Source organism: Hydra viridissima, unplaced genomic scaffold (assembly GCF_058129835.1).
Source record: "Hydra viridissima isolate aposymbiotic clone 2 unplaced genomic scaffold, HvirCarnegie_v1 scaffold_12, whole genome shotgun sequence".
NCBI classification, from domain to species: Eukaryota; Metazoa; Cnidaria; class Hydrozoa; order Anthoathecata; family Hydridae; genus Hydra; species Hydra viridissima.
In genome coordinates, this window is record NW_028324311.1 from 4,113,987 (window position 1) to 4,141,103 (window position 27,117).

Genomic DNA, 27,117 nt, shown 5'->3' on the forward strand with positions numbered 1-27,117 from the left:
GAACGTTTTGGCATTATTTAGATGTGGGGAGGGAGAAAATTCAGGGTTCAAGGAAATTTTAAGTAAAGCTCATAAATGAATATTAATTTCAAGAAAGATCCCCTATTTTGAATAAACAGCAATAATGTGGTGAGTAACGTGATAGTTTGTCAGAAAATCTTGATTTAATTTATCAACGCATAACTTCTATTAAAAATTATTTAATAAGAGTTATAAACTAATGCTGGGTTTGATGTAGGTCAGAAGGTATAACATCGGATTATGGAAACATCGGCGAAAACAATCATTATGATAAAGCAAAAATAGACGATTTATCTGGAGTAACAACAATGTAAATCACCCCAAGATTATTAGAGATTTCAGAAGGCTCTTGTGAGGGTAATCCTCAAGTAAATTTGTCCCATATCGTCACTTCTCAATAGTAACATTTTTGAATTATTGTTAAACGTAAATGTGTTTACCCGCAGACTGAAATTTTAGCCTCCTATAGTTGGCAAAATTTTAACCTACTGATTGGGCTGCAAAATCGATCTCTGATCTCTGATGAGGATGGTCGATAATGATTCCTACTCAAACTCACTTTTTGATTTTTCAGGCACATTTTAAAAGGCACATTTTTCAGACGAGTTGCAGATGCCGGAGATCAACATGGAATGTTGTTCTCCGGCATCTGCAACTTGGCTGAAAAATGTGCCTTTTAAATTCAATTCGAAGCCTAATTATTAGCTTCAATTTTTGGAATTGAAGCTAATAATTAGGCTTCGTCTGATAAAATTGAACGGTGGGTTGCTTTTTATATTAATAACTTTTTCTCTTTTTCTCGATATACACCACAATTTTAGAGCGGAACAAAAAAGTTCCTTTTTTAATTGTGGATGTGCCAAAATGATTAAATACATATTCTAAACATGTACTTTTTTTCAAAACGCACAATCAGCAACCACCTATAGACTTACTTAGCTCATCAAGCTGCCAAGAAGACCTACACAGTTTGGTGCTTTTGATAGGCATTTTATGCAAAAGTATGTTACGCTGCCCAAAACTTTATAATCTATTATTGCCAGGTTAATCAGAACAACTTTTTTTAAGTACATCTAGGATGTTAGATATTTAGAATGTGCATAGATTAGTGCAAACCCATATATTGCGGAAAAAAACTTGAACATTCACTTTATTTGATCAATGTTAAAAAATTTAACAGCTGAAAATTAATCGTCACATTAAACAAATCAAAACTTAAAGAAGTAATTTTTGCGCGATATGTTCAAGTGAAATGTTTTTTCGAAACCATAAGTTTCTGACACCCATCTCAGATATCAAAGTTCGCATAAACCAATAGGTTTAAAATAAATCTGCGTTTATAGAATGAACAACGCGGTAAGGTCTTTTTTACTCTTAAATAAGTGTTATATTCATTATGTATAACTTTGGTATAAGTTTTCTTCTATAGTTTTAAACTGATATAACAGAAGTTACATGCAAAACTTGTTCAATTGTTATAAATTATCGTCTACTATTTTCTGATGCTTTATGCAGCATATATTCTCTGATAAGCTTATTTGAGTACATTTTTTATTCAATTGTTAAAGCTTTCCAAATTACTAAAATATGCCTTTGAAAAAAATTTGACAAAAATAAAAACAAAAATAAAAACAAAAATTTGTTTGTTTGAAATACTGGATCAATTATTGATTTTACTTCAGGCATCAAAAGTTTAGAAAGTTTAATAATTTTCTGAAAATAGACCCCATCTTTACTACAGGATGATTTAACTTTAGTAATAACAAAGCATGTTAAAAATATTTGTTACATAGATACAATATTTTTTTAAATTTTGATTGTTCTTGAATTGAGAAGAGGACCTGGCTTTTGAAAAGCAAGGCTTTTAAAATCTAGCACAATTGCCTTCATCTAGAGCTTTTGGTTCAGTTCTAAGATCAACTTCATTTAAAATATGACAATTTTCCAGTTTTATTGAGATGAATATTATAACTGAATTATTTTTAATATTGCACATGAATTCACTAATTAAATATTTTTTGAATGATTACTCAATGGTGTTACTGGCCTAGGTAAGTAGAATTCAGTCCATGAACCAGAGATACTTGCTCTTCAGTGATGCATAGTAATAATGTTGATGTAAAAAATTTTTCTAATTTATTTGAATTCATACCTTACCTTTCCCTTTATTAGATATAAATCTAAATCTGATTTGGGCACATGAGTTTTTAAAGGCCTTTTGCCAATTGCTTCAAATTTTTATTAGCGCACAAACTGTATCTTTTATTTATTACCCTTATATCCTGAAGTACTGCACTTACCAGTGAAGCAGCACTACAATTTGATGCTCTGTCTGTCACCTCATGTAACATTTTAAAATGTCAATCTAATCTGAGAGCTAAGTGAACCTTTTCTTTGCTCATGATTGGCACATATAAATACTTATCAGAATTGTCTGAATAAATCCATTTCAGAACTGTCTCAAATCTTGACCTAATTCATTATTTAAAGGGTATTTGTGATTAAATTCTGTTAGATAAATATATATTAAATGATATTCTATCTGCTAGATGGCCAGTTGCAAGAAGTTACTTAATGTCTGGGCCTGTATTTTTTTAGTTGCCAGTGATTGATGTTGATGCCACAAATATAAGGTCAAAGCTCAAAATTTAAAAATGATCTACTATATTCATGGCCGTATATCTTACATTTTTGAGGGGGAAATTAAGAGGCTGGTTTTTAATGTTTTGACTCAAAAAATTGCTTAAGTGTTATTTTAAAATCTATTCTTCTTGAAGAATTTACTAATTTAAAGAAATATTTAAAATGGTCAACAAATGTGCTGCACCAAAATGTACATCTGGATATTTAAGCAACAAACATAAGCAAATTGCATCTTTTCATTTTCCATCAGACCAAAACTTAAATCAACTTTGGATACGATTTGTTAATCGTTCAAATTGAGTTTCAACAAAACATTCTGTGTTATGTGAACTTCATTTAGAAGATAAATATATAACTAGAGGTGATAAATGCATCCTGAATAGGCCTATTTTATATATACCTGGCTTATTTTATATATACCTGTTCCTTCAAAATATTCATGTGAACTTTTGTTTAAAAAAGTCATATTTACCAGTTTCAAAGACTTCTCAAAATCCTCCTAAAAAGAGAATATTCCAAGAAGATCAGTTAGATACATTAGAGAATAATGATACATTTACAAGTTTAAATGATTTGAATGAAGCAGTAGCGCCACCTGGTTTTCATTTTAAACGATTAGAAAAAGGTGTTGTAATTTATAATAAAGTATTTAATGAGCAGACATACTTTCCAACTATATTAAAATCAATAACAGTTGATACAGACCTGAACACTATTTTAGATGAGATTAAAAATAGAGAGCTTTACAAGTCAAGGTGGGCCACCATATTCTGCAGAGATGATTCGGTTTGCATTACTTCTTTGCAGGCATGAAAACTTTTATTTAAAATGTTCCCTTTACCACCAATATCTTTGTTAAATAAAGTTCAACAAGGAGGTGTTGATTCTTTAAATGAATCAACACCACTTATAGATGAAACTACAATTGTGGCTTCAAAAAGCTTTTATCCATATTGAAAAGATGTTTCTAACTTTTTAAATATTTTTAACACTTGGTAGACAATTGCTAATTCTAATCAAAGATTTTCACCTAATACTATTGGCAATGTTGTTGTATCAGAAAACAAGAAAATGACATTTTACCAAGCTCTGGCTGATTGGATTGATCAGTGGTCTCTTTCATCTGCATTCACTCTTACAAATCAAACTGCATCAGCATTTGTAGTCACTCTGCGTCTTCAAGCAGTGCTTGCTGAAGAACTCCTGAATGATGGATATGATTATGTGATGACAGCTTGTTTACAAAGTAACTCAATTATGAGACATTTTTCACAATACAGGCAAATGAGTGGGGGCAGATTTCTTGTAAGTTTGAGAGAAGTTTTAAATTCAGAAAGAATTTCATCATGTTGTCCTTAATTAAAAAGCATATAAACTTTTGGGAAGAAAATCTACTACCAGATATTCATCCTTTCTTAACTACACTTGATGAACTGGTTAACATTCGAAGTGAGGAAATTATGGGAAGTTCTTTTGATTATAATAGTCTAGTAGTTGCAATAACTATAGCAAGCTATGTTGCAAAAGAAGGATTTAATTGATAATAAAATTTCATCTTTATCAATTCCTGCCATTAAGTCATCAACATACATGTTGCATAAATATGCACAAAAAAGCAGATTTGTATGTGAAATCATGAAAGTTGGGGAATTATTTTTTCATGAAAATTTCTTGTCAATGTTATTTTTTTAATAACAAAAAGTATCAAAGAATTTCCTTTTCAATGATAACTTAAAAACATTTAAAAAGAGGCAAAGAAAAAAATGCAAAGTCAAAATTGCAAATATAAGTTGTATGTTATGCATACAACTTATATTTGCAATTTTGACTTAGCACTTTTATATTGAAGAAATATAAGTAAATAATTAAGGTTTGAGTTGCTTTTTAAAAATCAGATATTTAGTGCAGCTATTTTTTTAAACAAAATTGGCCTCTTTTATTCCCCCTCAAAAAAAGATATACGTCCGTGAATATAGTAGGCCATGGGCTACTTTTTAAAGCAAAAACATGTATTTAAGTAGTGAATTATTTTAAATATTTTTCAATTATTATTCTATTTTTATCAACTTTAGGATGCAACGAAAAGCTCGCTATTTCCATGGCACTACTGGAAATTTTGATGCAAGTTATAAATACTTCAGTAATATACTTAATAGCAACTTGATCTTTCAATAAATACTTTGACTAGAATTGTACAAAACTATTAACAGACCATTGCTTTTATGTCAAATGTGATTGAAATTAGTCAAATGCCACCAAAATAGTCTATCAAGCAATGATTTTGTAGACATACAATCGAAAGGTATATCTTAACTATAACAAAAATCAATTAGTGAAGTTGCGATTGTTGTATAAAAATTTAATGATTATATCATTTTTAAAAGTCTTTTTTTACAACATCATACTAATAACACAAGGAACAACATCAGCTCAAAAAAACTTGTTATGTTAACATATATACAGAAATTGAATTATTTTCAGAAGTGAAATTATATGAATGTGACAAGTATTTAATACTGATAAATGTTTTAGAAACTTTTTAAGAACTGAATTATTATGTTTTCATAGTTTTTCAACTCTTAATTGTCCTAAAAGCTTTCAATCTTGGTATGCATTTTAGTAATTATCAGTAACTATACTCATTTTTCGTTTTTACTTATTTTTTGCTTGCTCCAATTGCTTCCTCATTTAACTTACAATTAATTCATGATTTTTGCAGGTGATTCTAAATTTTTTTATTCCTAGACATAAACTTTCTTAAAATAAGAATAAATATATATTTTTCATAAAAGAATATGCGATTCAATGATCTTTTCAAAAGTCACTAGCACAAGACTAAAGTTTGTCTTGGTTTATTCCGAGGGTTGAGATAAATAATGAAGAATGTATATGGGGTACATAAGAGTGTCATAAACTTCTTATTGCAAACTTAGAGACTAACTGATTTAAAAGTAACATCGTTTTTGAGTTTGTTTAAAAATGGTGCACAATTAAAAAATGAAAATATTACAAAAAAGCAGAGATTACAAATAAAAAGAGTTATTTATGTAGATACAACTACAATGAGTTTTACGAGCTGATGATGCTGTTAAACTTGATTGACAACTAAGTATTGATAATGTAAAAAAAGTCTCTGTATTTTATCATGTGTGTATTTATTCATTTTATTGGAGCAAAAAACGAATATTTTCCTACATATCTAGGTTTCAACTTGTAATGATTATTTATTAAATCCTAATGATTATTTAAGCGATTCATTTTCACTAAAATCTTTTAACATGAAAAATTACAAACTAATATTTCTTGATTTTTTTATTAAAATAAACAAATACTAAATATATTAGCATATATATTTAGATTAAATATGCAAGTTTAATTACTTTTCATGAAAATGATTTTTTTTAAGCGTTTAGGATATTTACTTGAAACTAATTAACTAGTTATAAATACATTAACGTTTAGTAATACCAGGCCATAGGAATAAATCTTTTAGAGTACTCAGGCCATTTGAAAAATGGTCAGTTTGTTGTGGGACAAAATGTGTCAAAAAGACACAAAATGTAACACGTAAGTGTGAAACATTGAAAATTATTACCTTTACTTTGTATAATAAAATTTTAACCCTGAACATTCGTTATTTTATTTTGTTTTGTATTATAAACAACTTCTGCGGTTGATTTTAATCCTGTTTGTTTGGTTCACCTGTATTTATTACACATTTAGATATTTGAGATAAGAATCTGGGAATTAACTTGGTACTCATTGATTGCAGTTCTTGGAGGGGTTGGGAATGGTATTGTAATGATAGTTATACTGTTGTCCAAAAACATCAATCGCAAATCATCGTTTAATGTTGCCATATTTTCGTTAGCACTCGCTGATTTCTTAGCTTCTGTGTTTGGTTTACCCACTTACATTTTGTCAACAAGCTCCTTTCAAAGTCATTCCACTGGAAGAAATGGTGATTGGATGTGCAAATTATTGACTGGTTATTCCATTCAATTTTGGTTTGTAGATGCTTCAGTTTTTTTTCTCGTTTACATTACACTAGAGAGAAGAAAAGCAATTTTATATCCATACTCTTCGCTGGTGGAACCGAAGTCGTTTAAGCGCAATCTAGCGATGATGATTTTGATATATTTCCTAGCCTTTTTGGTTCAGTATTTAGACGCAATTTTTATAAAATATAAATCAGAACCAGATCCTATGAAATTTGGAAATTTTTGTAAATACGATCTTAAAGATCCAACTTTCCTTTTTATCATTGGATTTCTTTTTGAAATGTTTATACCATTTACAGTTTTTGCTTGGTGTTTCTACCAAATATCTAGGGAACTGAAAAAAATAGATTATTTCTTAGGATCAAAGCTGCAAAAATATTCCGATAGAGGCCATAAAGTTGATGTCATTAAGGAGCGCAAAGTAAACACAATAAAAACAATAAAAATAGTTGCAGCTGCACTTTTTGTTTGTGTTTTGCCGAACGGTTTGCTCTATTTGATCTCTCCTTTGAGTGCCAAATGGCATATTCTCAATTGGAATCATTGGTTGTCACAGATATTCGTTTTGATGCGTCTTTCAAACTCTTTTATAAACCCCCTGGTGTATTGCTTTCAAAGCAAAGAATTCAGAAGACATTTTTTAACAGTTTTTTCCAAGCGAAAACTAATTGCGCCAAAAAGTTATAGAAGATTGCCTGGGATGATTTAAGAATTCAGAGGATAAGACCTATTTATAAAGATTTAAAATATTTTTGTGAGTTTTATAATCTTCTAATTATTAAAACAGATACATTTTGTACATTTTACGTTTTTTTACATTTTCATTTTTTTACATTTTATACTAATTTATTTTTTAAAATTTTACTTTTTTATTTGAAAATGTTTAAGATTGTAAAATATTCGCTGCATTGATACTGTCAGTTGTTACTTGTATATACAGTGGTGATCATAGAATTGGCACACCCCATAATATTTTCTTTTAATTGCATTTTGTAGTGTGTTTCTATATATTTAATTTTAATGGTACTATTATTCTTAAGATAATTTACAAGTTGCAACTAGCATTATTGTTTGGAAGAATACGGTAATATGACAAAAAAAACTTTTATTGTCAAATCTCGCTGTGTGGACTTGCTTAATGAAATAGCACATGCCATTGGGGAATCACATTTATTATTAAAGTTAGAGTTTTTCAATAAAAGTTTTAAATGAGAATTGGAACAGGGTATTGTAAATATTATTTGTAATGTACATTTAATTTTCTTGTAGGAACTGAACATGGGGCGAAAAGAAAAATAGTTTGAAGAATGTTATTGAATGGGGTTAAAATTTCTCAAATTTCGCGTCAGCTAAGGTGTTCTAGATAATTGGTTCAGAACTGTCGTAAACATATTGAAAAGTACAATACCATTGATAATAAAATTCGAAAGCCACCGCCAAGATAATCTTCAACAAATATGGATCCGACAAATCATTAGGATGTCTAAGAAAGATCCTTTTTTAACTTCACATGAAATAAAAACCAAAATTGAAATACAGTATCAAGTAGTTGTGTCAGTCTCAACCATTCATCGTCGTTTACAAGATGCCGGCCTTCGAGGCAAATAAAGAAATCAATCTAAAGCAATCGAGGCAAATAAAGCAAAAAAGAAATCACTTGTTTCTAAACAAAATCGACTAAAGCAATTAAAGGTTTGCAAAAATGTTTCCTTTTGGAAAAAAGTTTTATGGATTGATGAATCCAAGTTTAATAGCCTCCAGTTTGATGGGAAAGTATATGTTAAGCGTCCTATAAGGCAAGACTTACACACGAAGCTTCACCCTCTTTAGAGTATACAACTTATTGTATACTCTAAGGACGGTGAAGCACGGTGAGGGTAATATTAAAGTTTGGGGAGCTATGTCCTGGCATGGTATCGGTCCCCTGGTCAAAGTTGATGGATATTTGGATCAATACAAATACAAAGATATATTGCAAAACGTAATGCAGCCATATGCTGGCGATAACCTATCAATTACTTGCATTTTAATGCACAACAACGACCCAAAGCATACTGCGAGGTCTATAAAATCTTGGCTTGAGGAAAATAAAACTAATGTCCTAGGATGGCCACCCCAGAGTTACCCCCTGATCTGAATTTGATCGAGAACTTATGGCATTATATTGTGGTGACTTTACGAGATAAATCTCTAATTTTAATGAGTTTTAGGGGGAAATTCATAAAGTCTGGAATGCTACTACTGTCGAACGATGTCAAAGCTTTGTTATCAGTATGACATTAAGATGTGCTGCAGTTATAAAGAATAAAGGCTTCTCAAAAATATATATTAATACTAGTTTTTAACATTATTTATTGATATTAGTTATTGAAACATGCTGGACAAAGAGTTTTAAAGTTAAGGGAAATAATATTGAAAAATGAAACTTAATAAGTTCCTTACTATTCTAGAATATTATCAGACACCCCTCAAATAATGTTGTTTTTTTTTTTAAACGAAATGAGTATTATTAAGTATAAAAAGATCCGCAGTATTAAATCGCAAGTTGTTTAAACAGCCTAGCATAAGGGGATATGTGGTTGGAATGTGGAACAGTTTTAAATTACAAGTGCAACTTAAAAAATGTTTTTTACCTTGAAAAAATCAAAAAAAGTTTGAATTTTGACGAACACTCTAAAGCCGAATGGTTCTCTGAAGAACCTTTGAGGGTTCTTGACGTTGGTGCTGAGGGAGCACACGTAGAGGTTCTTCAAAGAACCCTTTGTACGGGTTCTTCGGAAGAACCTTACGATAAGGTTCTTTAAAGAACCCTAAACCGTTTTTCGATGACCTAAGAGTTCTTGATAGTTCCGATAAATCATCCGGATAGGTTCTTCAAAGAACCCTAAAGAGAACCTTTTTTTAAAAGAAAAACTGTTTGTGAAGGTTCTTCAAAGAACTGTTTTTGAAGAATTATTTCAGATTCAAGACATCTGACTGAAAAAATGTTCACTAGACAAATCTTTGAATAATTTTTTTTAAAAAAACCATAACTAAAAATCATTATTGAATTTTCGGAAAATTTTTTAGCCTAACAGTTTTATTAAAACTTATTATTTTTTCAAACAAATTAATCCATGTTCTTCCAAAAAGTTTATATCACGTGATAAAAATGATTTAACGTTTTACCATTTACTTGTTATGCGAAATGATGAATTAAACAACGAATAGATTAACAAAAAGCATATATTATAAGCAATAAAAAATTACTAGACTTTTGGATGAAATAAATTTAAAAGTTGCTTTATTTTAAACGTTTCTGTTACCTCCCTTCGTAGAATCAGCTAAACCTAAACAAACAATAGACGGTATATAAAAGGTGAAATTTTACTCATTGCTAGTAAATCTCTCTCTCTCTTGTTTTATAAATTTTACAATTTGTAGAATTATGTCAGGCAGTTGAAGTTAAGATTTCGATATAAAATAAGTTTAAAATAAATCAATAACCTTGCACAAAGTATTCACCATCCTGTGAATTGTTACAGGGACTTCTTTATTTGATACACCAAATATGATGTGTTCAAAAAATAATGTGTTTTTCAACTGAACAGGGTACTGTATATCGTAAATAAAATAATAGGTATATACAAGCCACCGCTAATGAGATATCAACACCATTATAATGTTCAACTATTTCTTGGCTATCTAATATAATTCTACAAAATTTTGATGTCAACCTTTGAGCTCGAGGGATTGCAATAGTTGGTGTATTCTGTTTTGGAGTATCATCAAATGTAACCAAGGTTTCAACAGATTCTTTGAATAGCTATGGAAATAAAAGAATTGCTCCATTGAATGTGGCATCTGAAACAGTAAAAAAATTACAATAAATTATAATAAAAACATAAAACAGAATTAAATTATAAAACAATATTCAACAGAAAAAAACAAAAATCTTTAGCAATAGTTTATTGGAAAATAGAAATCTCTTGTATTACACAAAATTTATTACCTCTCTTAGAGCTTTCATTAATTTCACACTCAATTTCAGCAAAAGTTTCAGAAATAAAATCGTCCTTACACTTTAATTTAACCAAGCTTAAGATTTTATCTTCCATGCCCTTCATTCGTTGATGAAGTTCTTTATCGAGATCTTTGCCAAATCTCAGTTTCATTTCGCTAAGAAGCTTTAACATAATTATTTTAAAGATTATTTTTAAGTTGGAACACACACAAAAACAAAAAAAAACAAGAGAATAGTTAAAACCCTACCAATTAAGAAGAGCAGAGCCATGGGTATTTAGTTTTTAGATCAACTGTGCGAAGACGTCCATCAAAATCCTTTGCTCACATAAACCAACTATGTTGCTGTCGATCAATCAGCATATTCATATCTGGACAAAGTTTACGGTATTCAATTATCATATCCTGATAATGTTTATGCTACAGTTGCATCATCCTCACCAATAGGCAGAGAATGTGGCTAAATAAATTTATTTTTCAATAATTATTAAATCTTTTTTTTACTTTTTTATCGCAAAACAGATAAGCTAAATTTTTACCAAGTCTCCATCTGTCCAACTTTGAGAAAAAAGAAGCTTGGTCATTCTCAAAACAATCTTCTGTGCACTTGCGTCCTCTGGATTCCCTTTCCAGCTGCTCTTCTGCGTGCTGTTGCTGGATTCCCAATTAAAGAGGCTCTTTCCTTCTTGAACTTATTTTTTAGACTTTCCAACAGCGCAGGCTGCCATTATAAGTAAATTTATTTGACACAAGTATTAAGATTTATATATACGTATATTATATACATACATTATATACAAATACATACATATACACTTACATTTATAAATATTTGACATTCCAAACTTTAATTGAAAATTCAAAAATAATTGTAGTTTTAAGCTTGATCTAAATTATACGACAATATGATGCAAATGATTACTATTATTCTAAATTACGTTTTGAAATATAATATTGGGATCATTGTGTAGAATCTGAAGTTCATATTGTATCCTAAATTAATTTCACTAATTGATAAAATAAAATCGTATGGTAGCTAATAACCATTGGCAGTATATCACTTTTTTTTTCAGAATTTTATGTTTAGTCAAGTTTATAAGATTCCACGTTATAATCAACTAACACGCTGAGTAAAAAAACTATATAGAAAAAAAAAATGGCGTCTTAAAAAAGATGAAAAAAGTTTCTGAAGAACCTTAAGAAGAAACTTAAGATATTTACTCTAACAATTAATGCGAAGAACCTTAAAGGTTCTTCAAACTTGCATTAAAAAAGTAGCCGGTTCTACAAAGAACCATTTAAGTACGTGAAGAACCCACGGGTTCTTTAAGTCGACTCTAACAACCTTTAGGTTCTTTGAAGAACAGCCGCAGAACCTTCAAGAACCCTTTAGATTTGCAGTGAAAGATATTATATTTTCCATAAAAAAGACTCCTTCAATCAAATATGCCTAAGCAGACTAGACAAATTGCTGACTAAGATTCTTATAGGATTTAGAAAGTTTACTGCTGTACCTGTAGTGGTACTTCTGTTTTTAGTGCTTCTAGTTGTAGTGCTTACGGTACTAGCATTGTTGCAGCATCAGCATCTATCCGAACGTAATAGTCTAATAATGCATCAGTGCAATTAGATCTAAAAATTCCGATAAGGTTAATTGACCGTTCTCCAGCTACCTGTCCCAGTTTCTTGTGTTTCAAGCAATAAGAGCATATTTATGTAATCCTGAGCGTAGACGTATTCTGTAAGTTGTCGGCCATCCGCCAGATGGGTATAAACAAACAGCCCATTTCTTTCCGTCACTTAAATATATTTCGTAAAATTTTGAAAATAAAACCTGTTGGTGTGGGGATTACTTGGTTAGGGAAGGGCGAGGTTCTGGGATAGTTTGGTTAGTTTGGTATATTGTTTATATCAATTACTCCTCTTCTTTTGTTCTCTTTTTTCTATACGAATATTTTTTCTTTACTTGAAACTTCTGTTTATACTTCTTTAATCAATAATTCTTCTGATTTCTTATTAGTTCTTTACTTCTTTAAGTCTTCTCTCGGTCGTTGTTTTTAACTTTTCTTCTTGTTGCTTTATTGTTTACGAGTCTTCGCGTTTACGTCTTTTCCCGGTTGTTTTCTTAACTTTTCTCCTTTCCCCTTTATCATTTATTGAAATGACAGGTTGAATAAGTCTCCGTGTGTATGTATAGGCGCCGAGTCCTAGGGGGCAACAGGGTCAGAGTCCACCCACCCCTCGGAAATTTATACTAATAGTATATTATCACGGATTATCATGAGGGCGAGAGTATCTATTTTCCCCCGTAATTGCAATATAATTTTCCTTACTTTATAAATAATTGAAGCTATTTTAAAAAATTAAATCAAACCTACTTCCCAGTGGGCAAGCATCGTCCGCAAGACGCCCTACGGACACCGTACGGAGGATGCATCCCCACTGGGTTCTCTGGTTTCGGTTAGATTTTATTGAAAAACAATCTTCTATCAAAACTCATATTTAAAAAACGTATATTTATATCTTACTTATATATTGAAATAAAAACATAAAGAACGAATTCTGTTATTAAACTTCAACACCATGAATTTTAAAACAGCACAGGAAATTTGTGAACTTTTTTTTTTTTGCTTATCTTTAGCATTTAACAAGTTTCCAGATTATCTTTAAATTACTTATTCTCTGAATTTAAATATACACGTATATATGTATATATATGTATGTATATGTATATATATATATGTATATGTATATATATATATTTAAATTGTGAATTTCTATTTACACAATTGTTTAAAAATTATTGAAAAAAGATTTCCGTTGATGTCAGTAAGTTAGGCGGTTTCTTTATATATTCCGATATCTGTTGTGTCTACCGACAAGAGATAACGGCGCCGACATTGATACTGATTTTTGAACTCTAACAAGCCAGTTTAGCGAAAAAAACAAAAGAAGGATTAAATATTGTTTTTTTTTTTTTTTTTTACTATTTACAGATTTTGAAAACTGATTCTGGCATTAGGATAGGATTATAAATATTTCGGAAAGGTTTGAAATAAATATATTGCGATTAGGGAAAAAGAGTTTCGATGTTTTTTACAAGGCTGGTATAAAAGAGTGGTACTGACGAATAGAATTGCCAACACTAGATTGGCATTTGTCAAAATAACAAGGGTAGTCAGCGAGATGACAGGGATAATTTGCTCCTAACATTCTTTTGCATATGCAAAGTACATCGTCTTTCGCTCGATATCTTGTTTCTATGTTTTGCTTTTTTTTCCGGGTCGGCGACGTTTGATCTGAAGAACACTCTCCAGGCCATACTGGTGGTCTTGAATAGCTAGGGAGATTATTTTTAAGTGTTTTAGATGAAGACTTTGTAAGTTCACTTGAAAACAAATCCCCACACTTAGTGTTAAAAAATGGGTTGGATTTGTTATTATTTTTTCGCGACTTTTTCCTTTCTTCACCAACGTTAAAATCAGAATCCTTGATTGAGAATGGAGTTAGCTTTAGTTTATTTTCTCTTAACCGTCTGTGACTAGAACACGAATGTTTTATTCTAAATTGAACCAAATCGTTTTTATCCATATCCGCGCGTGATTCGCTAAGGTTAGGTGGCTTATTAGTTTCCATTCGATGCTTTCTGTTAAATCGACACGACGACGAGTGTTTACTTGATCTCGAAGTTTGAGAATGTCTGTACATGTTCATTTCTGATAAAGATGGACGGTTTAAATCGTCCATAGTAATATTACTTTCTACTAAACGGTTTGGACCTTTAACATTTTTCGAAGCAACCATTACATTGTTCTCATAATATCTGCGACTACGGCAACAACACTTTTTACTATAGCAAGAGCAGTTAGAAGTCATGTCACAGCATAAACAATTGGACGTACTACTCTCGCTTGAACAATTGTGTTCAGCTTTACTATAAGTTCTATGTTGGTGCAGTCTTTCTTCTATATAGTTACTGATCTTTTCTGCTTCTTCTGTATTTGGAGGAGGAAATATCATTCCTTTGCAGATTTTAGATGGGGTATACTTAGATGATTTTGATTCATTGACGTTACGCTTGCGCTCAATTTCTACGTGAACTTTCAAAGAATGACCTAATGAATCTTTGTGTTTGGAATCATGATTGACAGTGTTGTAGACTGTTTCAATGAGATGTCGAAAATCCTAAATAAAAATATGGCTCAGTTAAAGCAGCTTGATTTCCTTTGATAAATATTTCAAAATTTTATCTTTAAACGTGCATAGAACATCAATCGACTCCAAAAGTAAAACCGTTTTTAAATACAGCTCACTATGGAGAAATATAAGTACCTGTTTGGAAACAATCCCTCTACCTTGGAAATCGTATAACGTGTAAGTCCAGCGATCAGTTTCTGCAGAGTCACTCGTTTCGCTTTCCTACAATTATCAACAATGAACAAAATCCAAAAGATTCAGGAATCAAACAGAAAATACATCAACTAGGTCAACTATTTGTGATTTCATTTCACTTAAAACATTTGCCAGAAAAGCTAAAACAGAATGTATAATTTTAAAAAACTTTAATTACCTTAAACTGGGTGCTGAATATAGATGATCGCGAACTCTTAGATTGACGTTCAGAAACAAACATAGATGAGTTTGACGATGAGCATCTGTCGTTAGTAAACGAGAAACCGTCAGTGTCTTCGGACAGCTCAATTGTCAAATTTTTCTTTTCATGTAGGAGATTTTCTTTTTTAAAAGGCACCTCTACGTACTTGTCATTGTTTTCTACTTGACCTTCAGGTGGCAGGTCGACTAAACAAGAATCCTGCTTAGAACTAACGGACGTGGCAGGGGACTTAAACAAACAATTGCAGAAATAAAATAGAACGTTTAGTAAAAGAAATCTTGTATTTCTAGTTTTAAAATTAGACTACTAACCTTTAATGGTCAAAAGATATTTATTGTAATTATAATAAATATCATAAGAACAACAACAATGATGCCAAAATTTTTTAGAACTTACCTAAAGTTACTTCTTCATGCGAAACCATTGTTGACCATTTCTGTTCATTGCAACCCATTAAATTCTGAAAAAATAGAGGTGAATATCAATCCAATGAAACGTTGCTACAGCGTTAAAATATTTTCAATGTTAAGATCTAAAGTGCTCTTTAAACGGATGGCGTCAAAATAATCCACTAAAGTTATAAGTACGTAATACGAAAATTGATACCGAAAAACCGATGACGTTTATATCAGGATGTTTTGCGTTTGTCCGAAATTAAGTACCGATTCAATTGACGACTAATGTAAGATAATCTTATTTTGATTGCGTAATTGCACGGTGAACAGATCTTAAGAACGGATCACGCGAAAGCAATAACAATTACAAAGAAAAAAAGCACCGCGCATTTTAAGAATGGAAATGAATATCAAGCACTAAAGCAAACGAAAAAAGAAACCCAAGCTTGCGCTAATGTGCACTTATACGTTAGGCGTGACGAATTGTAACAATATATGGCCCAGTTTATAATCATTGAGCAACGAATTATTATTTAAGAGTAAGACTTTCATAGAAAAAAGATGTTTAAGCGATGATGAGCGCTTATGAAACAACAAAATAGGTTTAACTAAAGATTTTGTGTCATACTTAATTTCTAACGTTTTTCTTTCCTTGTTTTTCAATGATCTCAATTAGTAAAATAATCTAGGATTACTCATTTTCTTCAATGAATATTTAATTAAGGATAATATCCATGACTTCGCCAATTCAACCAAAATCCGCTAAATCTCAAACGTGGATTAGTTAGCAAAAGCATGATATACAATCAACTATTATTAGCGTGTTTTTTGTTGTTTTTTTTAAGACGGTTATCAACGAAATAATAAAACAAAAAAACAAAAAAAACTATTAACATCTATGTAAATTAAAAATAGCTTAGCAGAATAAATATTTTTTCAGAAAGTTATTTTTACATTAGCGTAATACTTTTTATTCAACGTCAAAAGTCAATGTTTCACTATATATATTTATATATATTTGAAAATGTAATTAATGCAATCAAAAATATTATACCTTGAAAGATTCTTGTTTGTGACTAAATTCATTTGAGATCGAAAAGGTTTTTGATATTTCGTCAGGAAATGTACTTGTAGCTAACTTTAGAGTGTCGTATTCTCCTACGGTTAAAAAAGCAAATAAAAACCAGGAATGTAAAAATAACAATCAGTTAAATTGCCTTTTTGATAAATATCAGCTGTTGACATGGATTCAGAAAAATATTTATGAAATTTTCAAATCTGTCACGGGATAACGGTTCAAATATTGATCTTCTTAATTTCAGTCAAAGCTATCAAATCGCATTACTTCCACATCAAAGAATACCGCAACCAAAAGCTATTTTTAAAGCTCATGCATGGGTATTTTTTAATACATGGTGAATACAAAACGTAAGACGCTAGAAATTACTGATAAACATTTAATGTTATAATCTGCAATAAATAAATTTATCTTCGACCCTCAGAAACTCTCTAATGCTTTCTTACTGTCGATTATCTTGATATTACTAATATTACCTCAGTATTAATACAATTATTTCGAGAGAATATTGTAAAGAATAAAAAAAAAAAAAAAAAAAAAAAAAACGTTGAAAAGCTAGAAAGGGAAAAATTTGAAGAGTAACCTTACCTTCAGGTACAACTCTTTTTTCCGCGTAATTTTCAAATCGATGCGAACCTAAAACATTGATAATACCACTCATAGAATGAAAAATTATAGCAGTCCTTGTAATGCATTGGTCACGAAACCGACAGATAAGAACTAAAATATTTGAGCGGTGAGACTAAGAGAAGAGTTTTTATTTTTGCATAAAATATACCTCTTTTTATTTTTTTTTCTTCTTTTTTTTTTTTTTTTTAGTAATTTTATGATAAAAAAAAATCAATTCGGTTCTTAAACCTTCAGACCTGGAGAGTAAAAGTTTAAAAAAATATACCTTGCTTTGAACATTGAAGTCCCATCATATAAAATGTTATACTAAAACGAACATGGACAGTATATTTAACATAACGCTTCTCAATAATGTAATACAAATTATTTTTTAGAAACATTAGCTTAAAATTTTTTTTGTTGAAATTTCAAAGCAAAGCCGATATGCGATTTTATTTGCAAGGCAAAATAGCCTTCTGGTTCATAATTGAATTTGACGTCAACAAAGAGTTCAGTGAAAGCCGAACAATTGTTTCGATCAAATTTATTGTTACGGAAAAATCGCTCAATTCAATAAACATAGATAACACGGGGGTCAGCGCTTTAAGATAAAAAGAGATAGCTATGATGAGCAACTGTTATTAAACGGTCGGTCTTTCTTTTTCGGAACGTTCATCTTTAAAGTGCGGATCTGGTACATAAACATAGCAGTGAGCTTTCGCTCTATGTTTCAAATCAATTAAGTCTATCAAAAACTTATTCATAAACGTTAATTCGATAATTGAAAGAGTGTTTTCTGCGAAACAAAAGCGCGAATCATCTTCCAAGTTTTCTTCTCAAATTTAAGCATTAAAAACAAATCTGGTATTGCATTCATTCGGAAAAATATACATTCGGACTCTATAAAGAGAAACAACTATTTCAAAATATCGCCGAAAAGCTATTTCGGCATATTACATAATTTCGACGGTTTGTTATGCACTATTAGAATTATGTTGCGACTATGTTTAAAAACCGATCACAGATTTCGCTTATTTTAAAAGGTCATTTAAACCAAACCCATACCAGCTTTTCAGCTCTTTGGCTTGAAAATCAACGGCTAACAAAGATTTGCCTGCAGTTAAAAAATATCAATTTAAATTATCTTTTATTCATTGAGCTTCGACTCATTATGATGTTGCCGCAGTAAAAATAAAGAGCTCATTAAGGTTTGCGAGAAATTCAGATAATTTGGGTCGCTCGTTTAAAGTTCTTTAAAAGTACCCCCCTGATTAGAGATCAATGAATTTTCTTTTATTAGTTCTGATTGGCTTTTATGAAGGAAAAGCTTAAGATTTGATTCAGTTTTTCTCCCGCCATTATATAAAAATACGAAGGTAAATAAAAGAGTTTAAACACAAAATAAAGCTCGCCAGTGATTATTAACAACTGTGTAACACCTACATGTAAGTTATGGCAGTATTATTACTACGCTATACACGCGGTAATAAGAAACTTTACTAATTTTCGGAAGTCTTTTAAATCAAAATCACTTCATTAAAATTACTTTATTCTGGTATAAATAAGTAAAAAACTTTCTATTAGTCTAATTATGTGTATGCATTTATAAATATATGTATGCATATGTATTTTTTATTCATTATGACGTTTTTATATTCATTACGATGTATGTATATGTCTACACACACAAACATATGTATATGCAAATGTACGTTTGTATGTATGCATATATATATATATATATATATATATATATATATATATATATATATATATATATAACGTTATAATAAATATAGCTTAGTCTACATAAACGATACTTAGCCTCAACGTTTTGGTAAAATGTTAAACTTAATAGAACTTTTCTCTTTAAAGGCCGCATTTATTTAAGGCCGTCCATATTACTTTGACTTGTATGTTGGTTAGCTTCTTTTTGATTAATGTTGTCCGGACAAAGTTGCCGAGGGTAAAAACTCTTAGAAAGAATAAAATTGGTTGACTGTTAAATTTTCACACCCTAAAAAGAAATGTTTTAGTAAGCAAAGGAAGACGCCATTAACTATAACAACCAAAAGCTATATGCAAACAATTGGCGCCAATTTACTGTGTATTCGTTTTACGAGAGTTAAAAACATTTTGATGTTTTGGTGAAAACTAAACATCGCGATTGAACTTGAAGATTTTTTATTTGTTAAATATTTCTCAAAGTAAAAGGAAACATCAGTGCGTCGATTAATGTTTCCGACCTTTCATTAGCTTTCTAATTTCAATCTATTTTTGCTCGGTTGTACTGTAAAAGACTAATACGTCAGCCGAATCTATGAACGAACAAAATGTTTTCTTATAAACTGAGAGGAACCAGATTAATATTTATATTTTTTTTATTTTTAGTTTCCTAACCTTAGAAAACATTTTTAAGTCTCAGATATATATTGGGATATTTCTATTTTAGTACCTGGAATATTATTACATCACTCTCAATGTGCTGAGCTTTAACAAAAAAAAAAAAGAGCATCGATTATATACTGACATCAACTGTATCATTTTGTAATAGCTAATTTTTATATATATAAATATGTAAACAAATAATTTTTTATAATAACTACAGTTTAAAACGAGTTAGAAGTTCAGTAATTCTAATCACTTTGAAACTTTCACCTGAATTTTAGAAAGTTCAGTTTTTTTTAATTTTGACCTACCAACCTTCCCTTCAATTAAATGCGTAATACCTAGTTACTATGTTACTAACGAAGATGGAGAATCTTAACATTGAGTTTTTTGGTTCTGTTATTTATCATTTTTCTTCTTCAAAGAAGTAAAATCAGCTTGTTTTCATCTCACTTGATCATTGATAGGGTTTACCCGGCCTCGTTTTCTTATTTCTATAACGACATAAAGGTTTATTGCATCAAAAAAAAATTTTGTTAATTTTCAATAGTAAAAAATAATAAGAAGGTAAAAAGCAAGTTTTTTTTTAATTCCTGAAACCACTTTCAGCTGTCATTCGGTGAGAAGCGCTGAAAAATCTGTACTCCAAAAAAGCTCCTACTGACCATCAAATTTAAAAAAATGCCATTAACTTTTATCTAAAAATGTTATCTAGGAAACCTAGCAAGTTTTCATCAAAAATCAAATATATATAGCTCAGAAACGAGTTATAACCGAGAAATTAGTTATCTTATAAGTTAAGAAACGAGTTATAACTGAGAAGCGAGTGAACTTATAACCTCCAGGTTCTTTATAAAGAATGGCATGCATCCTCTTAATGAGGTGTTAATGTATAAATACCTTACCGAATACTAAATTTAGTTATACAATATGAGTTTTTTTTTTGCTTGATTTATACTCCATATTATTATGAAATTACAATATTTTAAAGTGCAACAGTATCTTAAGAGAAAGGGAAAATGGAAGAAACTCGAACTTTTTTATACAAAATTTGAATTTGTGATATTGCTAAACCATTGAAGAGAGTTAATGCGTGCTCCACAATAAAATCTTCTGATGCTAAAAAAATGTTACAAGGATCTTACAGTACAAGATACAAAAAGAACGTCTTTCTTCGTATTTCAATGCTGAACAAAGGATTATAATGAGAAAAACGAGGGAAAAACAAACGAGTGACTTCTGTAGTGTTTTTTTTTAATGTTTTTATTTTTAAGGTTGAAGTTAATCATTTTTATTTCTTTACCTTAAAGTTGCATATATATTTTAGTTAGATTCTAGTTGCATATAATCTAGCTGATGTTTTTTTTTATCAATATTCTAGTTTTATATAAAAATTATCTTCATTCATGAAAGTGACGCCAAAATCATATTTTTTTCAATCGTATGCTTTTGTTTAATTATTTGTTATTGCTTTTTTTTTTCTTCTTTAGTTCAATTACTTTAATTGTTACAGCTTTAATTATTTATTACAAGAAAGTTTTTGTTCCTATTTTTAGAGTACGAGTTTCCGAAGATTACTATTGTACTTTTGCATGAAGAGTTTTATCTTAGGCATCCATTTACTTTGAAAATTGCTTTAGACTTTATGTAACTTTTATGAAGTTTAGCAATGCACATGGTAAAAATTTAGAGGCCTATAAATCATGCAGTGGTTTTTTCATATTTTAGGTTTTTTGCGCAAAACCACGATAAAATTGTTGACGCTTCAATGTAATTTTATCCTTTCGTGAAACCTTTTTCTAACCCTCAAAAAAAATTACAATAGCCTTAATTTAACGGAGCCCCATCTGTATAAATTCCACAAAAATTCTTCCATTTTGAATGTTCTTTAAAACAGAGCAGACCAAAGTCATTACTTCAGTTTAATAACTTTACGTTAGTTTTATAAATCTCTGATACGCACTTAGTTCTACAGTTTCACTCTGTCTTAATGAATGTATGTAAGAACAGTTTTGAATAAATTACGTACTGATCTAAAGTGATATAAAGTTAAAGAGATATAAAGTTAGCTTTAGAAATTTACAAACACGATTTCAAACGACCACATTGACTCTGAGCATCACCGATTGTATGTCTAAAAAGAGGCCTTTGAGTAAAAAGAAAATCCTACTTAAAGAGACATTTTTTAACAGATTTTCTTTGATCAAACCTCAAATGTTTAGAAGTATTGTATGCTATTAAGTGTTCATTAACATCCCATTTCACATCTTATTTGCTGCGGCCGAGAAAACCACGCCCGTTTCCATAGTAATTGAGGTAACAAAACTAAAGGTTTTGGAAGAAAAACGGCGAATAGAGTTTTCATAGAACTTTGGTCGCCTTTTTTTGTTTCAAGTTTAAGTTATTGTATTTTACGTCAGTCAAAAGAAATAAAATGGATTCCAATTTTCTTCATTTTAAACGACGATCTTTCATTATCTAAAATAATAAATTTTAAAAAAAGGCGGATGGTTGTGAAAGTACACCAAAAGATTCACTAATGTTAAGAATGACAAATTGGCCAAAAAGAGGCTTTAATGAAATATCTTATTAGAACGTCATTGTGACGTTTTTAGCCATTCCTAACTATGATAAAATTTCCTCGTCTTTTAATGAGTATTTGCCTTTTTTAGTTTTTTACCTCTAGAGGTTTTCAAGTTACCCTTCAAAAATCAAAGCAACAATATTGCAGTTACTTTAACACAATTCTACTTTGGCACTGCATCTTAACCTTTAGCGCAGTCTTTTTAAAGAAATCAGTTAAATGTATTAAAACGCTTTGTAAACATCTCCAATAAATTTGTTTTAAAACCAATTGAGTTATATTTAATTACGTAAAGATCCTTGCAAACTTGAACTTTTGAGGTTGATAGTAAATTCTAGAAATCCATCACAAACATAATCTAAGTTAACGAAAGATACTGTAAGCCATTTATAATGAATTAAACAATTCTCAATCAAATCTCAAAAAAACAAAGCAAAAAAAAACTTACTATATCTTCATACGTATTTTAAGCGAGATGTAAGAAAATTACAGGTTAGAAATAAGAGAATCAGACAAGAATTACACCGAGCACGAAGCAGAAAGGCTTAACCCACCTAGTAATATCAATCATAAAACATTTTCATGTCAATTGGAAAAAAACAATTTCACTGGATAGAAATAAGGATGAAAGCTGGAATGAAGCTGTGCATTCAGCAGAATGTTTTAAATTTGAAATCATTGATTTGGAAATGCGAATTTATAAAACGGATGTTATTACCGACACCGATATACCGATATTACCGATAAAAGAGGAGAAGGCTAGAATTGAATTGCCAACTTAGTCTGCTTAGTTAATGTTTATCTCTTTTATTGATAGACTTGGATTTTTCACATAATTTGATGAACTTTAACATTTTTCGAGTTGCTGACGCTACTTTAGGTACACATTAGCCTCCTTTGTTTGTTAACTTCCATTCTTCCATCCTTAGGGCAATAATTATCATCGTCATTAACACAGTAGGACGGTCTAATATTTATGATGAAAGAAAATTATTTTTACCTTCCATTTATATGTGGAACCTCAGACAATAAAAACGCAAAAATACCGCATCGCTCACCCTTATCCTATGTTTTACCAAAAGTACGTAAAATCCATATACTACTAAAACCTATAGTATCAGGATGTGATGGACCTACCAATAATCTAAGTTCATAAGATTCTTCGTCTAACCACTGGCTGAATCCCTAATATCCTATTTTCAAATTGCTTTCTCAACTTGTTACTACCGCAAAGAATTTTCTCGAGAAACTGCATATTTGTAACAGCTGACGTCATCTCTCTATACGTTAACATTTCATATAGAGATGAATAGACGCCGTTAAGTATTATATGGAACAGATTACATCAACTGCTAGAATGTAATATTGTCCATCAGCTCCCTTTATTGACATTATATGAGAAACTACCCTACCCATAGCACATTCAAATTCTCCAACGAGTTCTTTCACCAAAAAACGGGGACATTAATTGTCACACGGATAGCACTACCCTTCAGCAATCTGTTTATGTGACGGTTAGACGCTAAAGTTACAGAATAATTTCTTCCATCCATCTTATTTTACACTTCATGGATCAGTGGAAGAAATGAAATAAGTCTTCATTTTTATATATAAATGAACAAAGTCTTCGTTTTTACAAAATGCAGTTGTTAACAAAAATGAAATAAGACTTTGTATTTTAGATCTAGTAGTTAAATTCATTTTTAGTCAGTCTAGTTTCTCAATTAATTTCATGGGCATCATCATATACGAGTGTAAAAATGGTCCACACCACCACTCATAGGAAACTGACAGATGGTATGAGCCTCCTGTATTACGACACATACCACTCCAATAGTCTTAAATACAGCGTAATCAAAAGACCAAAAGAGACCAAAAGAGACCAAAAGACGTAAAAAAAAACCAAAAGAGATTTTTTTTTTTTTTCTTACAATTTATAATATTTTTTTTATATAATTTTTAATATATAATTTATAATTTTTTTTTTTTTTCTTACAATTTACATTGACCTCTTTCAAAATTTTCTAAAAATAACCAAAAAATAAATTTTATAAAGGTAGCTCAGGGTTTTTGATTCTGTCAACCATAATAACTTTTTCCCCTTTTTTTTTTTTTTCTTTTCATTTTACAGGAAAAAAAACTTAAATGACCTGAGTTGTCGAAGTAATTAGAATACTGTTTAACACTTAAATGAAGACATCTGCAGTGTTTTAAATTAGATTTGATTAATAGCAGCAGCCTACTAATACTATTTTACTTTTTTCTTTTTAATAATTTCCTTATAATAAAAACCTTTACATAACTGAGAAGCTTTCTACTATTTAGTTGTTATTTTTCTTCTATTTAGTTGTCACTATTTAGTTGTTAGTTTAGTAAATGTTTTCTACCAACTTTTTAGTATGCAATCAAAACAGATGAAAACGAAAAGTCATAATAATATAAAATATTTGAGCTGAAAATCGGAGAATTCGAAAATAAATTCAGTAGTTTAAAGTTGTATATTAAAAAAAAAAATCAAAGGAAACAGTCAACTTTGAAAGTTTGAGCAGAAAATTGCGGAGCAAGATCCAAACTTGGAATTAAAATGAAGTCTGAAACAAGAACTAAACTTGGGGTTAAAATGAAGGCTGAAACAAGGAAAAAAATATAAAAAAAAGAAAAATATTAGGATAACCTAACAACTTAGTTTTAACATTTAACAAGTTTCGTATATTTTAATAATATTTTTGATAACTCCTTTTATATCGCTTTTAATTTTTTTTTTAAACATAATTCCTTCGACATAAACATAATTCCTTCGGACCCTAAAGGTGGGACGTCAAGTACCACAAAGTTCCTAATAAAAAATTCCAGTTGTTCAAAATATAAATAAATTCTTCAGTCATAGTAGTTTTTTTTGGTCTTAAACTGGTATAAAAGTTATTTTAAATGTTAAAACATTGGGTCGAGAGCAAATTGTTAACAAGAAAAGTGAACCAAAGTGCTAAAATTTCTTTTTTTAAATTTACTTTTTCAACTCGATATTTCGGAAAATTTTTCTTGCGACAATTTTCATTTTAAAAGTAAAACATCTGAGCTTTTCTATTTGTTGTCATAAGTACTGACTGCGTAATTTCCCACCCAACTGCGTAATTTCCTACAATTAAATGTAATTTTTAAACAAAGAATCTTTACTCAGCTGCGAATAAGTAAAAAGCAACCGTGTCCTTAGAAAAAGGTTTTTTGAAGATTAAAAAAAAGATGAAGGAAGAGAGCAAGAGAGTGATGGAATTTTGTTGAAAATAAATAAGAAAGAGAAAAATGCATATAAAAAAAATTATAACACTCAAAAAACATAGCTTTTCGAAATTGTCATCAAGTATGTTTTCAAATTCCTTCTTTTTGCGTTCGTTTTAAAAAAAAAAAAAAGTCGAATCAAACCTTCAAAAACGTAAGCAGCATTTCTCGCTTTTAAATGTTTAAAATATTAAATGCACAAATCCAGCTTTTTGTTCAATCTTTCATTGGATGAAATGTTGATTTTATCCGCACTAATATAACGGTGAACTGGTATAAACAAAAAGTTGCTTAAATAGGAACGTCGTGCGTAGACTGGATTTAATGCGAATTATGATAAGCGCGAACTGGAATAAACGCGCAGCACATGTTCACCATCTAAAAACTAATGTATACGCGAAATGCGAAATGTATGGCGTTAAGTGTGATTATGATATATCGAACTGAGTATCGAAAATTGGTTCACAATTTCCCAGTATTCTCTGTTTCATCTGATTGTTTAAACTGTTTGATGACAATGAGTCATGAAAATTATATTTGAATATCAGTAGCCATGTTTAAAACCGTATTTACTTCTTGCATACTGTATGCCTTGGCCATAATGATGAAAGCTGAGATGTTTTTATGTTCTTTATCAGAAGTAAGTTTGTCCAAATCGTACAACAGGGAGGCAATTCTTTTCAATAAATCTAAAATATAAAATGCAAAATTTGGGTGGCGATGCATATTCCATCTCCTTTTTTTATTTTATTGTATTTTTTTTTTTTTTTTTTGATGGATTCTCTATAGTTTTTTTTAAAAAAAGTTCGGTTTTTACTTTTGCTTTCATCATAGAATACTGCTGAAATTTTCTTCCAACAGTTTAAGATCTTTCGGACGAACACCTACATTTATTTTAGGTGCTATGTTTTCTGTTCGTGTTAATCCAGCTTCTTCTGCTTCATCTAAATTCTATTCTAAGTTAATTGTCGAATATTTATGCTTTAAATAGTTTTATATTGTTACATTCTTAACAATTGACGAACGATGTAGCTAATAACATAATAATTGATGGTATAACTTCCCTAGTTGCGTAGCAGAGTTTGGTAAAGAATATAAATAAAACTTACAATTAACTTACACAGAAATGATAATAGGAACGTTTTTCTTTACTTCTTCCAATAATTACTTCATTTCTCTAAAGGTTCTTAAGAAAATAAATCAAAAGGAACATTAAAGAAATTCATGATAATTTAATTCGATGATTTTTTTTATTTCAGGGTTTTAAAACATTCCTCGAACTGTGAATGATTAAAACATCAAGAAAAACACCGCAAAATTTTGAAGAAAAATCCAATTAAAGCAAAAAATTTTTTGAACTAAGTTTTCCTAAATCAAATTGAAGTTATTATTAGAAAAATGTCTTAAAATGCATTTATGTAAAATTTTTTGGTAAAAATGCAATAATTGGCAATTAAAGGAATTTTTGTATGTTTGTATTTTTGTATGTTTGTTAGCATTTAAAA

General features: G+C 30.0%; 2 protein-coding genes, 1 long non-coding RNA gene and 1 pseudogene across 5 annotated transcripts; 2 read left to right on the forward strand and 2 right to left on the reverse strand.

Annotated features, from left to right (window-relative positions):
* LOC149880836 (uncharacterized) overlaps positions 1-11,251 on the reverse strand; it is a 331,517-nt pseudogene extending 320,266 nt beyond the window's left edge.
* LOC149880858 (kappa-type opioid receptor-like) lies at positions 1,282-9,138 on the forward strand. 3 transcript variants are annotated; one of them, XM_090068468.1, is made up of 4 exons: positions 1,282-1,377; positions 4,737-4,966; positions 6,388-7,846; positions 7,935-9,138. In XM_090068468.1, exon 3 carries the CDS (start codon positions 6,466-6,468, stop codon positions 7,372-7,374), a length of 909 nt encoding a protein of 302 aa, XP_089924594.1. In that variant the 5' UTR covers positions 1,282-1,377; positions 4,737-4,966; positions 6,388-6,465; the 3' UTR covers positions 7,375-7,846; positions 7,935-9,138. The 3 variants fall into 3 exon arrangements, with proteins under 3 accessions (XP_089924594.1, XP_089924592.1, XP_089924591.1); XM_090068465.1 differs by having other exon boundaries at positions 1,285-1,377; positions 4,737-4,785; XM_090068466.1 differs by lacking the exon at positions 4,737-4,966 and having other exon boundaries at positions 1,284-1,377.
* A 2,373-nt stretch (positions 11,252-13,624) lies between the features above and the next one.
* Positions 13,625-18,559, reverse strand: LOC145193657 (uncharacterized). Its single transcript, XM_080071128.2, has 7 exons — positions 17,651-18,559; positions 17,344-17,391; positions 16,732-16,835; positions 15,679-15,742; positions 15,238-15,467; positions 15,000-15,086; positions 13,625-14,852 (listed from the first exon to the last, which is right to left on the reverse strand). The coding sequence occupies exons 1-7, from the start codon at positions 17,763-17,765 to the stop codon at positions 13,764-13,766; spliced, it is 1,737 nt and encodes a 578-aa protein (XP_079927254.2). The 5' UTR covers positions 17,766-18,559; the 3' UTR covers positions 13,625-13,763.
* Positions 18,560-18,721: 162 nt separating this feature from the next.
* Positions 18,722-19,982, forward strand: LOC149880859 (uncharacterized). Its single transcript, XR_016445491.1, has 2 exons — positions 18,722-18,809; positions 19,817-19,982. It is a non-coding gene; the product is annotated as an uncharacterized LOC149880859 (long non-coding RNA).
* Positions 19,983-27,117: the final 7,135 nt, after the last annotated feature.